The sequence below is a fragment of the Hordeum vulgare genome, chromosome 5H (assembly GCF_904849725.1).
Source record: "Hordeum vulgare subsp. vulgare chromosome 5H, MorexV3_pseudomolecules_assembly, whole genome shotgun sequence".
NCBI classification, from domain to species: domain Eukaryota; kingdom Viridiplantae; phylum Streptophyta; class Magnoliopsida; order Poales; family Poaceae; genus Hordeum; species Hordeum vulgare.
The window spans coordinates 404483527-404499329 of record NC_058522.1 but is presented as its reverse complement, the minus strand read 5'-3'; the positions used below and the strand labels follow the sequence as shown (position 1 = coordinate 404499329).

General features: G+C 43.8%; 1 protein-coding gene across 1 annotated transcript; it reads right to left on the bottom strand.

Annotated features, from left to right (window-relative positions):
- Positions 1-405: 405 nt before the first annotated feature.
- LOC123453138 lies at positions 406-1007 on the bottom strand. Its single transcript, XM_045129904.1, has 2 exons — positions 743-1007; positions 406-677 (listed from the first exon to the last, which is right to left on the bottom strand). Exons 1-2 carry the CDS (start codon positions 953-955, stop codon positions 453-455), a joined length of 438 nt encoding a protein of 145 aa, XP_044985839.1. The 5' UTR covers positions 956-1007; the 3' UTR covers positions 406-452.
- Between the last annotated feature and the right edge of the window lie 14796 nt (positions 1008-15803).

Here is a 15803-nt window from a genome sequence, read left to right as displayed (position 1 = left end):
ATCGAGCAACAAAAACATATAGTAATCATCACCATACTTCCATCAAGGATCAATTCATTACCAAGAAACCAAATCCACCAGCCACCAGCAGGATGAACCCCCAACGACCAAACTCCAAAACTTTATAGACGAGAATAGAGCCAAAAACCAAGGTGCATACGTTCTTACCTCTTAATGTACTTCATGGCGATGAGCTCATTGGAGCACTTGTCTGTGATCAGTCTCACTTGTCCGCGTCCATCACTGGCGTCAGCGGCTACCATTGTTAACCATTGGCGTCATTTACACACAGACATAACCCCCTATGTCAGGAGGGGTGGCTTGTCCCTCCCATTCAAGGTTGCTATTGAAGACATGGTCTGCTGTTGCACAACCACTGTCCATGGAATTCAAGGGCCCGTCAGGTTCATAACTTGATCATATGAGAATATTTAAATAACGGTTTGGATATTTCATCCACAACCTCTTTGGATTTTCAACAAACACATTGTGAGCATATAAAATACAAACTTGCACAACCGAATATTAAAGAAAATAGAGGATCCAGAAATGTCAACTCGCGCCACGGCGGTGTGGTCCGTGAGGTTGAATTTCTCGAAGACGGACGCGAAGACGGCGAGGAGGAGAGGGTCGCCGGCGCCGAGGTTGGGCTTCTCCGGCACGTACTCCATCTCCACCTGCAATACACCATGGCGTTAGGCGCCGCTTGAGCGGATTACGGGGCAGCGGAACCGGAGCTCGCCTGAGGTCGGGGGTCGAATTCGGGGCGCGCGCTCTCCTCGGAGAGCTTACCGGCTCCCGCAGCCCTTCTCTTCCTGTCCCTGTAGCAGCGGCGGAGGTGGGGGTGGCTGCGCCCGGTGTCCCGTGACTTGGGGATCTCCGTGGCGGCGACGGCGGTGGGGGTGGCGGTGGGTATGATCATCGTCGACAAAAGCGAGCAAGGCAACCCCCTCATCCTTGGTCCCTCCGCTGCGCTCCTTTCTCTCTCTGGCGGCAACAATATTTGGCAGGGGAGAGATGAGATCGGGAGCGAGGGGTGGAGGAGAGGTGGGTGTGGTACGTGTATGTGCTTGCCGGCAGTTTAATCTCTCTTTGTTTTTTTTTTGAGCGATGATGGGTGGGAACGTGGGCTGGTTTTTAGGGATTCTAGGGCGCGCGGGATCAAGCAATTTTTTTACCCCATGCCATTGAGGAGGTGGGGATGAGGATCAATAGATGGTTGAACCGCAGACTATTTCTAGGGCGAGCGGGATCAAGCAATTTTAATAGTAGAGATGTTAGCCGGTTGTGGCATTTTTTGGTTTATTTTGGATTATTTTGCTATTCTTTTAGAGTTTGTTCCGAACCGCAGACTATTTAATATTTTTTCTTTATTAAGAAAGTGGTTGCATGCATCGTATTAATGCAGAGGCCGGAGGCAATCCTCCTTTTCTAACAAAATAAAAAACCATGCCCTTTGTGCATTTGTAATTTATGCGCATCTTTTTTCCTTGTTTCATTATGTAGTACTTTCTCCGTCCGAAATTACTTATCACATAAATAAATAAAAATAAATACATTTAGAATTAAAATACATTTAAAAACATCTATTTGTATGACAAGTATTTTTGGACAGAGAGTAGTAGTCTCTGCCGCATCAGGAAATACACGTGCGTGCTAGGATGTGTTTTTCGTGAGTTTATTATGTTTTTTCTCCCTGCGTGTTCCGTTGTTTGGAAGATTCGCCGTGACGGCGCCGGTGAGGCTGTTCGCTTGGGCGTCTTGTGCGTCGCAAGGCTCGCTTCAATGCTTTGTCACTGGATGTGTGTCGCTGCTATATAAAGCTTTGTTATCAGTTTTGTCGTTGGTTTTAGGTGAAAAGAGAAACAAGGTAGTACGGATCATGTGTTTCGAAGCCAAACATATATCGCATAATTATAATCAAGAAAACATCCATACAAGTCAAATTCAACCGATCAAACATAAACCAATCCCCCGCAAGAAAAAATATAAAAGAATTGACTACTCTTAGATGTGATTAGCCTTGTAGCCCACAAAGAGGTTGAAGAGCGCCTGGTCGCCGAGGTGGTGCGCCGCGTAGATGAGGTCGATGGCGGCGTCGTGCGTCAGCCCTTGGACGAACTCGCCGTCGAACTCGGCCCCGTCCACGCCCCAAGCCTCCGCCTCCGCGCGGGCCTCGTAGTACGCCGCCGCCGTCGCCAGGCCTTTGCCGGAGACCCCTCGCGGCAGCTCCACCACGCGCTCCCCGGCTTCGAGCGCCGCCGCGACGCGCGCCGCCCGCTGCGCCAGCGAAACCGGCACCTCGATCCGGGCGAGGTCCGCGCACCGCACCAGCACCGTCTGATCCTCCTCCGCCATCGGCGCGATCCCTTTCTCTCTCTCTCTGAGTTCGCTAGGGCTTTGCGTGCGCGGAGCTTCCGAAGTTGCGATGACGATGACTGATTTTACTGGGTGCCACGAGGTGAGGCGCGCGCGCGTATATATGGGTGCGCGACACGCACGACACGGGATCAAGTCCGACTCGGCCGGTGGGGAGAGGACGCAGTACGTGGTCCGTTTCTTGGTATGATCGGAGAAGGGACGGCTCTGAATCGGTTCCTTTTGCAGCAGGAATATGTAGCGCCGTCTGTTTCGCTGCTTCCAAAAAGATTCTGTTTGACGGGCGGGTGGGACAATTGAAACGCGTGCCTTTGTATTTGTTTTGGGTGGGTGGTTTGGATTTTCCACTGCTTCAACAAAGAGCTATATTTTTTTCTTTTAAAGAAAACAGGAGTTCCCATTTTCTTATAACAATAACTCTTATTTTTGCAAAAACTCCCAATCTAATCATCATAATAATGAGTTAATGACACTATGAAAATTACAAATGTGACCCAACCTGTGGTTAGCAAGATAGTCGCATCCCCAGCCATCAGAGCTTAAATCCTAGATTTAACATTGGTATTTGCATTTTTCTAGATTTATTTTAGGCCTTTTGATGTGGAAGGGGATGTTCCCATCGATTATGAAGGCGCTTAAAGATAATGTGCCGACCGAGTCTCTCAGATATGCTCATAGTGGTAGGGTGCCTGTGGGTTTATAGGAAATAAGTGTATGTACGTATGTATGAGCATCTTCGTCTGCACTATATAAAAAAAGTAAATCAAAAATAATAATTTTTTGCATCCAGACCGTAGACCAACTAAGAACGACTACAAGGACTGAAGTGTGCCGAAGGCGTGCTACCATCATCACCACTCCCTCATCATAACTGGACAAAAATTATTGTAGAAGTGAGTCAGAAAGTCGCCGTGTTAAGGCCCATACGACCAGCAAAATCGAACAACAACTATCAACGATGAAGAGAAGCGTAGATTAAAAGGACCGAACTTGTAGACAAATGAACATGGTAAACGCTAAGTATCTATAGTCATTTATAGTCTGAAGGAACGCCGTCGTCAGACCCCTAAGGATCCGTGAAATAATGTACTTTAGATGGAAGGTTCTCAAGGGCGTTTTGCCATGCCTAGGTGTTCTAGCTGGTAGGCATATTCCTTCAGCTCCTCAATGTCCATTATGTAAGGTTGGCATGGAGGACATCCATCACTACATCTTTATGTGCCCACGAGCTTGCGATGTATGGTCTAAACTCAATCTTGGAGACACTATCAAGCATGCAGTGGCACAGGACCTGTCGGCTCCACAAATTTAGAAATCCTCTTACAACTTCGTATATTGGTACATGAGATACCGGAATTGACGTTGATCCTGTTGAGTAAATAGACAATTTTCCGAGTATATTAATCCACGAGATAATAACTAGCATGGCATTGACTAGACTAATGATATACTGATCTTGAGCTAACCTAGCACATACTACGCATATAGTGGATACATCTATGCAGACAAGCAGTACTGCTAGGATAAATACGAACATGAGGATAAACGAGTCATACCCTCCAATCGGCCAGTTGGCCGTAGCAGCGGCGGCGGCGGCAGTATCCTCTGCCGTCTTCTTCTCGGCTTCCTCGCGGAGACGGTCAGCTTCGCTTGGTGAAGACATGGCGATGGCGAGGGCGACGCGGACGTAGACGAAGCAGACGGACGGAGGCGAGCAGTCGCGTGATCGCTCCCCAAAAACCTAATCGCCCCTCTCCCGTACAGGAACCGGAGAGGCGAGGTTTCGGAGGCCCGCTCTCCCGTCGATCGTGTACGCGGTAAACGGGACGGAGTCGCCGGCGGCAGCAGCAGTCAAGGAACGAACGCGTGAGGCAGATGTGATCTGATTCTCGTGACGGCTAGGGTAGGCGATCGCGTACTTATAAAGGCGGCTGGGTGGAGAGACGTTGGCCGAACCCACATCCGAGTCGGTAACAGCCCACGATCCGACGTCTCGGATCGTGCCGTGTCCGTTACGTATTCTCCGTTCCTAACCGGCAAAAATAAGCGCGTAGGTATGAGCTCGGCTCGGCTCATTCCCGCGGCGCGTCGTGATGAGGCATGGCGTGGCGAGGCGGGCGGCGGAGGAGGAGTGTGCGAGGGCACCTTCTCTTCTCACTCTCCAATAGCATGTGGAAGAGAGACCCTTATAAAGGGGTCCAAACTCTCCTCCACTAGCGGGGTGGGACTAAACTCCCACCACCTTGTCATGCCACCACCTACATGGGCCCTTGGAGATTTTTCTGAAATTCTCTAATGGGCCTAAAGCCCACCTCCAAATTTCAACAATCCCCCACCAGATCTCAAGGGCACATCGTGTTCCCTCGTTCCAATCACTGTTTTAATATACCAGCATTTCAGTGAAGACCTGTTAAGATTGAGCTTCACCTAGAGCAAGTAGCTACACCCCTTTACAACTGAACAATGGACTATGCCTTGAATTGTCAGTTTGGCGTAAAGGAGCTTCACCACAAGTCTTACTAGTACTAGGCTGCCGAAGGTGACCCCTCGGGTGGAGCATATTAGTCACACTCCTGGCCTATTCATGAGTTTACTAGAGATCACCCAAATCTCATAGACTGTGACCAGCAGTCAAGCTCATATAGGTGTGTTCCTCTAAAGATCGCTCTGTAGGACAACGTCTTGCTTACATATAAGCCTTAGAACACATTAAGACAGTAGTCATCCTACCATACAGTATCCGAGAGTATTGCATCTCCAACGGAGTGGGTTAGTAAAGTTACTCTCCTCAGTTCACCACTGGCTTGTTTTCCCAGGTCCTACTTCACGGGATCTCCGGTCATATAGGTTGGGTTACTACCATGGCAACTCATGTGGGTCTCATACCCATCTCCCTCGATGCACTATCTATCACAACACCTGATAGCCCTTTAGTAAAGGGATCTGCCAGATTCTTAGCCGTTTGGATATAATCCAACGCTATCACTCCGGAGTTTCTCAAACGTCTGACAAACTTCAATCTCATTCTTATATGTTTGTTGGACTTCATATTGTCCTTTGAACTCTTCACTTTAACAATAACCGTCTGATTATCGCAGTTCATAAGAATAGCCGGAACCGGCTTCTCAACCACAGGTAAGTCCATCAAAAGATCTCGAAGAAATTCTGCTTCGACACCAGATGTGTCTAATGCTGTTAATTCTGCTTCCATTGTCGATCTTGTTAAGATCGTTTGCTTGCAAGACTTCCAGGAAACAGCACCACCCCCAAGAGTAAACATATACCCAGTAGTGGCCTTCATCTCATCAGCATCAGAGATCCAATTCGCATCACTATACCCTTCAAGTACCGATGGGAATCCCGTATAGTGAAGCCCGTGGTTGACAGTACCTTTCAAGTAGCGCATAATTCTTTCAACAGCACGCCAATGAACATCGCCCGGGTTTGCAACAAACCGGCTAAGTTTGCTCACAGCAAACGCTATGTCAGGCCTCGTTGCGCTAGCTAGGTACATAAGTGAACCGATAATTTGAGAGAATCTCAATTGATCTATAGCTGTGCATTTAAACTTTCGAATAAGCACACTAGGATCATATGGTGTTTGACAAATTTTGCAGTCTGAATATCCAAAGCGACACAAAATCTTATCAACATAGTGGGATTGCAGAAGTGTAATCCCACCCTCATCATCTCTCAACAGCTTGATGTTCAAGATAACATCAGCCACCCCAAGGTCCTTCATCTCAAAGTTTTGAGACAGAAAAGACTTAACCTCCTCAATTACTTTGAGGTTGGTTCCAAATATCAGTATGTCATCAACATACAAGCACAATATAACTCCTTCGCCCCCACCATGGCGATAGTATACACATTTGCCAGCTTCATTAACAACGAAGCCAACAGATGTCAGAGTTGTATTAAACTTCTCATGCCATTTGCTTAGGTGCTTGTCTCAGACCATATAAAGATTTCAGCAACTTACACACCTTTCCTTCCGGACCTTCTATCACAAAGCCATCTGGTTGTTGCATATAGATTTCCTCATTTAGCTCTCCATTCAGGAAAGCCGTCTTAACGTCCATTTGATGAACGAGAAGACCATGAGAGGCCGCCAATGAGAGTAGTACTCGAATGGTGGTCAGTCTAGCCACAGGTGAATAAGTATCGAAGAAATCTTCTTCTTCTTTTTGGGCATAGCCCTTGGCCACAAGTCTAGCCTTGTACTTTTCAATCGTACCATCGGGCCTAAGCTTCTTTTTGAACACCCACTTGCATCCCAATGGTTTGCAACCATAGGGACGATCAGTGATTTCCCATGTCCCGTTAGCCATGATGGAATCCATCTCGCTACGGACTGCAGCTTTCCAGTAATCAGCATCTGGAGAAGCATACGCTTCTGAAATAGAAGTGGGATTATCATCCACGAGGTATACGAAGAAATCATCACCAAAGGTCTTTGCAGTCCTTTGTCTCTTGCCCCTACCACGGGCTTCCTCGTCATCCTCCTCAGGATTTTCATCATGTGTTTGTTCATAGTATTCCATAGGAATGGCAGGCTCAGGAGTTATCTCAGATTCCTGTCGAGAAAGTGCTTTGCATATCTCTCATGGGAAATATATCCTCAAAGAATGTAGCATCTCGCGACTCCATTATTGTACCGAACTTCACGTCAGGTACCTCAGATTTCACTACTAGAAATCTATAGCCTACGCTATTCTTAGCGTATCCCAAATTAACGCAGTCCACAGTCTTTGGTCCAAGCTTACGCTTCTTGGGGATCGGTACATTGACTTTCGCCAAGCAGCCCCAAGTATGTAAGTACGAGAGCGTCGTCCTTCTCTTCGACCACTCCTCGTAGGGAGTGACCTCATTATCTTTTGTAGGAACTTTATTCATGACATGACACGCGGTCAATATAGCCTCCCCCCACCATGCCTTGGATAAACCCGATGTATCTAACATGGCGTTAACCAAATCAGTTAGAGTACGGTTTTTCCGCTCGGCAACCCCGTTTGACTGGGGTGAATAGGGAGGCGTCCTCTCATGAATAATGCCATGTTCCGCACAAAATGAATCAAATTCGTTTGAGAAGTACTCTCCACCACGATCAGACATGACTCGTTTAATTTTCTTTTCAAGTTGATTCTCAACTTCTGCCTTGTAGATTTTAAAGTAGTGTAGAGCCTCATCTTTAGTATTTAACAGATACACATAGCAAAATCTAGTGGAATCATCTATCAATGTCATGAAGTATTTCTTTCCACCTTTAGTCAACACACCATTCATCTCACAAAGATCAGAATGTATGAGTTCTAATGGTGCCAAGTGTCTCTCCTCTGCAGCCTTGTGAGGCTTGCGAGGTTGCTTTGCTTGCACACACGAATGGCACTTAGAACTTTTGGCTAAAGTGAAAGTTGGGATTAAATTCAGTTTTGCTAGCCGCGACAAAACACCAAAACTTATGTGACAAAGACGTGAATGCCAAACTTCAGATTCATTAACACTCGAATGAATATTGTTCACGACTCTATTACAAAAAACTGCAAGAGAAAGGCAGAACAGACCTCCGCATTCATAACCTTTTCCAACGAAAAGTCCATATTTCGTAACTACTACTTTATTAGACTCGAATACCAACTTAAACCCTTCTCTACACAGAAGGGAGCCACTAACGAGATTCTTCTTGATGGCGGGGACATGTTGCACGTTCTTCAGCTGCACGATCCTTCCCGAAGTAAACTTCAGATCGACCGTGCCAACACCAAGAACAGAAGCACTCGCGCCATTCCCCATCAATACGGACCCGCGACCGGTGGCCTGATAAGAAGAGAACAATGATAAGTCAGCACACACATGAATATTTGCACCCGTGTCCACCCACCAATCGGTGGACTGACAAACTATAAATACAGTAAGTAAATTACCGTACCCAGATGCACCACTTTCATTGTTGCCCACAATCATATTGGCAGACTTGGAGTCCTGCGCCGGCTTCTTGTACTTGTTTGGGCATTTGTTCGCCCAATGTTCCTCTGAACCACAAGTATAGCAGCCATCTCCCTTCTTATTCTTCTTGAAGGGCTTCTTTCCCTTCTTCTTGAAGTCGGTATTCTGTTGGCCAGAATTCTTTCCCTTGGGCTTGTGAGAATTGAAGTTCCTCTGATGTACCATATTGGCAGCAGAAGAGCTTTCCACCGCTTTTCCATTGGAGTCCTTTGCTCTCGAGTTCTGCTCAACACTCAGATGGCCGATGATGTCCTCTACTGAGAACTCATGCCTCTGATGTTTCAGAGTAGTAGCAAAGTTCCTCCAGGAATTAGGGAGCTTAGCAATTATACAGCCCGCGACAAACTTGCCCGGCAAATTGCACTTAAGAACCTCAAGTTCCTTAGCTATGCATATTATCTCATGAGCTTGTTCCAATACAGAACGGTTGTCAACCATTTTGTAATCGTGGAACTGCTCCATAACATACATCTCACTCCCAGCATCGGTGGCCCCGAATTTAGATTCGAGCGCCTCCCACAAGTCCTTGGCAACATGCATATGTAAATATGCATCAACCAGCTTATCTCCGATCACGCTAATGACTGCTCCAAGGAATAGGACGGTGGCCTCCTTAAACATCTTCTCCTGTTCAGGAGTGATAGTTTCCGTAGGAGTGACACCGGCTACCCAGAACACGTTCATAGCTGTGAGCCATAAGGTGGTTCTCGTTTGCCAACGCTTGAAAAAAGTACCGGTAAACTTATCCGGTTTCAGTGCAGCAGCAAAACCATTACTCGAAAAATTCCTACACACATTAGGTTTTTGGATTGTTGAGTAAATAGACAATTTTCCGAGTATATTAATCCACGAGATAATAACTAGCATGGCATTGACTAGACTAATGATATACTGATCTTGAGCTAACCTAGCACATACTACGCATATAGTGGATACATCTATGCAGACAAGCAGTACTGCTAGGATAAATACGAACATGAGGATAAACTAGTCATACCCTCCAATCGGCCAGTTGGCCTTAGCAGCAGCGGCGGCGGCGGCAGTATCCTCTGCCGTCTTCTTCTCAGCTTCCTCGCGGAGACGGTCAGCTTCGCTTGGTGAAGACATGGCGATGACGAGGGCGACGCGGACGTAGACGAAGCAGACGGACGAAGGCGAGCAGTCGCGTGATCGCTCCCCAAAAACCTAATCGCCCCTCTCCCGTACAGGAACCGAAGAGGCGAGGTTTCGGAGGCCTGCTCTCCCGTCGACCGTGTACGCGGTAAACGGGACGGAGTCGCCGGCGGCAGCAGCAGTCAAGGAACGAACGCGTGAGGCAGATGTGATCTGATTCTCGTGACGGCTAGGGTAGGCGATCGCGTGCTTATAAAGGCGGCTGGGTGGAGAGACGTGGGCCGAACCCACGTCCGAGTCGGTAACAGCCCACGATCCGACGTCTCGGATCGTGCCGTGTCCGTTACGTATTCTCCGTTCCTGACCGGCAAAAATAAGCGCGTAGGTATGAGCTCGGCTCATTCCCGCAACCCGCAGCGAGACGAGGCGTGGGTGGCGGAGGAGGAGTGCGCGAGGGCACCTTCTCTTCTCACTCTTCAATAGCATGTGGAAGAGAGACCCTTATAAAGGGGTCCAAACTCTCCTCCACTAGCGGGGTGGGACTAAACTCCCACCACCTTGTCATGCCACCACCTACATGGGTCCTTGAAGATTTTTCTGAAATTCTCTAATAGACCTAATGCCCACCTCCAAATTTCAACAGATCCTTGTTGCTTTGTAGTAAACTGATGGCACCGTGGCACAGAAGGCAAGCGGTGAAAGGAGAGCCTATCCAATCTCCAAATAGAACAACTTTGTCAATTCGAGTACTGGCTACAAACTTCACCCGAGCACATACTCCTAACCAGCCGGTTTGAAAGCTTGACAAATTATGGAAGAAACCAGATTTGGTGATTGTGAAAATCAATGTGGACGCGTCATTTCATGCGGAAACTTTGCCAGGAGCTTCTGGCGTTATGGCAAGAGATGATCATTGTAATTTTTTAATTGCAGCGGCAACCTGGGCATTGCCTCGTGTCGCTACGGAGGACTCCACAGAAATGAAGGCTATTCGAAACGGATTGATTCTTGCCTCAAATATTGGATGCACCAAGATTGTTATTGAATCATACAGTGTGATCGCATTGCAGGAAATTTCAAGGACTTTTTAAAGTTTCAACTAAAAAGTCTCTAGTTCATATCCGTTTTTTTTAAGGACTAAACATGGACTAGAGGTCATTAAATGACATGTAAAAGACCATGTTACCCTTAGTAATATACTAGAAGTTATTAAATGACATGCTAAAAGTAGGGGCACTATTGAAAAAGTATAAAAAAATCCCAAAAAGTCCCTCCCATAAGGACTTCTTTCTTTAGTTCTAAATACCTCATTTTAGTCTCTAAAAGTCCCTCCTGTTTCTTTCACATGAAATTTTTTATGTAGTACAGTTATTAACAGGCAAGAGGCCTTCCAATCCATTTGAAGTCCTAGGTCTTAGAGGGTGTTTCTTTCCAGGGACTTTTTGGTGTAGTGACTAAAAAAAATCCCTTTTAGTCCCATATGAAAGAAACAGGAGGGACTTTTAGGGACTAAAAGGGGGTATTTGGGACTAAAGGAAGAAGTTCCTATAGGAGAGACTTTTTGAGACTTTTTTGGTACTTTTTACAACAATGCCCCTATTTTTAGCATGTCATTTAATAACTTCTAGTATATTACTAAGGGTAACATGGTCTTTTTGCATGTCATTTAATGACGTCTAGGCCATGTTTAGTCCTTGAAAAGAAACGGATAGGGACTAGAGACTTTTTAGTTGGGACTAAAAAAAAGTCTTAAGACTTTTTAAAGAAACAGGGCTTTAAGTACCCGGCAGCTAACATCAGGTAATCGATTTCAACTACTAGCCTGTGAACGGCGATGGTGTGACGTGTGAACTTAATTAAGCCACCCACTTCAAACGTCTCGCCAAATGGTGACGCCAGTTCGTTGGGACGCAGCAATCGGATGAGGGACGAGAAAGCGCTATGACCATGGTTCTACGTTCGATGGTCGGGACAGCCCGGCATTACAACTTTGCCTGGATCCACGTGGAAGAAAAGGATCACCCATTAATTACTTCCACCGGATGAGATAACTGGTTCGGGAGATGCAGCCAAAGTTCATCTCCAGCGAGAGAGCATGCGGTAAATCAGCCGATCATTCACGAAAGATACAGCCATACATATACACGTACTTGATTCAGACCTACTATTTCAGTTGATCGGGATGCCGTCTGTTCACCCGCGCGGCCTCGCCGAGTCGCAATCTCGCCCTGCCGGTTAACGACCGCCAACCGACCCTGGCGCTACCGCCCCAGCGCGCGCCCGTGCCCTACTGCCCTCTGTTGCCACCTTCGCCACGCAGATCACGGTCCATGAGCGAATGCATCCGTGCAGTACGGCCGTAATCCATTACGTGTAGATGTGTTGCGTGCAGCCCAATACAAGGAAACGGCCCAGCAGGACTACATGAGGCATGAACCAGCTTAGGATTTAAAAGATACTTAGAAAAAGGCCCGTGCGTTGCAACGGGAGAAAAAAATCATAATCTTCAATTGTGGTAATCACATTATGTTCTTAAAATTTAAGGACATTTCTTGAGATGCATGAACATTATTTGAATTATGATGAAAATGGCAAAGCATGTTTTGCTAATTAATGATAGCATATGCATAAAAACATTATTTTTATCTTGCTGATATATGTGTTTGCATTTGTAATCTAAGTAAAGTCTTAACTTTGTTGCAAACATATTAGACAACTTCATCGAAAACAATCAATTTGTAAGTACATGCCTACGAAATGTTCCAGGTTGCATATCAATATCAATATTCTTAAAATAATAATTAGCAAAACAGTTTATATATATGAAAGATCAGAGCTAAGCCATTTGTTTACATAAAGCTTGTATAAGTATATTTTTTATACATTAGAAACATTTTTTTTGCGTGTGACATCAGAAACATTATTGAGTTTTGATGTCTAATTTTTTAATACACATTTTACGTATTTTGTATGCATCATGAACATTTTTTATATACATGTTTTACATTATTCAAATACACGATTACCATTTTTGAAAAGTTCTATTTTTTATATCTACTTTGTTCCATACACATTATATATTTTTGTATATGTTTTCTTATACACAGGAAACATTTTCCTATGCACATTTAAAGTTTTCTAAATACACGATCAATAGTTTTTAAAATAAAAGAAATATATATTATTTATTGTCCATACACACTGTACATTTTTTTGTATATATGGAAACTTTTTTATTTACAAATTTGACATTTCTTTAATCCATGATTAACATGTATGCAAACTTTATTGAAATAAAGGCAAAAGAGAAAAAAAAAAGTAGAAAAAATGCGAAATAGAAGAACAAAATGGGTTATAGGCTGCAATGGGGATCGAACTTGGATCTCCTGGGTATATTTTTTATACATTAGAAACATTTTTTTTGCATGTGACATCAGAAACATTATTGAGTTTTGATGTCTAATTTTTTAATACACATTTTACATATTTTGTATGCATCATGAACATTTTTTATATACATGTTTTACATTATTCAAATACACGATTACCATTTTTGAAAAGTTCTATTTTTTATATCTACTTTGTTCCATACACATTATATATTTTTTTATATGTTTTCTTATACACAGGAAACATTTTTCTATGCACATTTAAAGTTTTCTAAATACACGATCAATAGTTTTTAAAATAAAAGAAAAATATATTATTTATTGTCCATACGCACTGTATATTTTTTTGTATATATGGAAACTTTTTTATCTACAAATTTTACATTTCTTTAATCCATGATTAACATGTATGCAAAGTTTATTGAAATAAAGGCAAAAGAGAAAAAAAAGTAGAAATTATGCGTAATAGAAGAACAAAATGGGTTATATGCTGCAATGGGGATCGAACTTGGGTCTCCTGGGTGGAACAAGGCACACCCAACCAGTTGGGCTAACTTTGTGCCTATGATAAAATATGGAAACCGCATCCTTTAAAATCCGAAAAAAGAGCCGAATCAAAGTTTAAAAAATGAATCGTTTTTGTCACTTACGGATGGCATTGCTGGGTAATTTTAACGAACTTTAGGGTTAATTTAATGACGTACCACAGAAGCAATATGTGCTTTATTAGTAGGTATAGATACTAGCAAAAAGGCCCGTGCATCGTATGGGGAGAAAAAAAATCACAATCTTCAATTATGATAATCACATTATGTTCTCAAAATTTTAGGAGATTTCTTAAAATGCATGAACATTATTTGAATTATGATAAAAATGACAAAGTATGTTTTGTTAATTAATGATAGCATATGCATAAGAACATTATTTTTATCTTGTTAATATATGTGTTTGCATTTGTAATCTAAGTGAAGTCTTAATTTGGTTGCAAACATATTAGACAGCTCCATTGAAAACAATCAATTTGTAAGTACATGCATACCAAGTATTTCAGGTTGCGTATCAATATCGATATTCTTTAAAAACTAATTAGCTAAACAGTTTATATATATGAAAAATCAAAACTAAGCCATTTGTTTACGTAAAGCTTGTTTAAACAACATTGTATATTTTTTATACATTAGAAAAAAAAATTACGTGTGACATCAGAAACATTATTGATGTCTAATTTTTTTAATACACATTTTACATATTTTGTATGCATCATGAACATTTTTATATACATGTTTTACATTATTCAAATACATGATTAACATTTTTGAAAAGTTTTATTTTTTATGTCTACTTTGTTCCATACACATTGTATATTTTTGTATATGTTTCCTTATACACCGGAAACATTTTTCTATGCACATTTAAAGTTGTTTTAAATACACGATCAATATTTTTCAAAATAAAAGAAGAATATATTATTTGTTGTCCATATGCATTCTACATTTTTTTCTATATATGGGAACTTTTTTATCTACAAATTTGACATTTCTTTAATCCATGATTAACATTTGTGTAAAGTTTATCGAAATAAAGGCAACAGAGAAAAAAAAAGTAGAAAAAGTGTTGTAGGCCACAATCGAGGTCGAACCTGGCTCTCCAAGGTGGAACAGCGCGCGCCCCACCGGTTGGGCTAGCCTTGTGCTTGTGATAAAATACGAAAACGACATGCTTTAGAATTAGAGAGAAAGAGCCGAATCGAAGTTTAAAAACGAATCGAAGTTTAAAAACGAATCGTTTTTGTCCCTTACAGATGGCATTGGTGGGTAATTTTAACGAACTTTAGGAACAAATTTAATGACGTGCCACGGAAGCAATAGGTGCTTTATTAGTAGGTATAGATATCGAACTAATTACTGTACATACGATTTCTTTCTAAAAAAAATATTGCACGTACCTATTTGCATCAGAGTTTAGGTATGGCATGTGCAATACCTTGTCAGATAGCTGGCTTCGCCGCTGATCATCGCACAAAAAGATGATCCAATACGTCGATTCATTTTCAAAACGCATTCGCATGAACTCACTTTCGACTTAAATTTAAGCCTGAAATGCGCCGGGCGAATGCGAAGCGTACGCGCCACAGGTTCTTTCCATGTCCGCCACGTCTCCACATGGTGGTCGATCAACTATCGTCCGCGTCTTTATTAATGACGACTGCCGACCATGGGACCACGCATCAACGACCTCGGATGGCGTTTTTGTGTCCGAGCATGAGAGGAGAGAGGCGTCTTCATCCCTTCCACACGCCTGTTCCCATCTAGCCACCCCTCTGCTCCCCCATCAATGACAACCCTAGCCATCATGGTCTTCTTCTCACGCGGCAAGAACAAGGTCAAGGCCCCCCGCCGGCCCTTCGCGTGTGCTTCGCCCGCCTCCGTCGTCGTCTTTCCGCCTGCCTCGGCAGCGGGTAAGTGTCCCAGTGCACCAGGCGAGGTGGTACTACGAGCACCGCATCCCCTTTTCCTATCCCGACATCACGCTCCCACATGACCGGCGCTTGAATTCAGAAAGGACTCAAATGGACTCGTGGACAGTTAATGTTTAATTAATATTTTTATTTTTAAAATATTTATGCTATTTTTTTAAAATGAATCATGACAATGTTGAGCGCAAGTATCAATTCAAATACAAAAACGGATATGTGTGTCCACCAAACCCATTGAAATGGTCAAGAAGCTGATAAAATCGTCCGAAAAAAAAAAAGAAGCTGATAAAATCAACGTCCCTCTGGGTCGGCAGGGTTGGAGTTGCTCTAAACAGTTGTGTTGAGGCGACGAGGGAATCGCTCGGATCGGGCGGTCACCACGCGCGGGAGTCACGCGCGGTTGCGTCCAGGGCGGGGGCAAAGCGGCCAGAGCTGGGGCG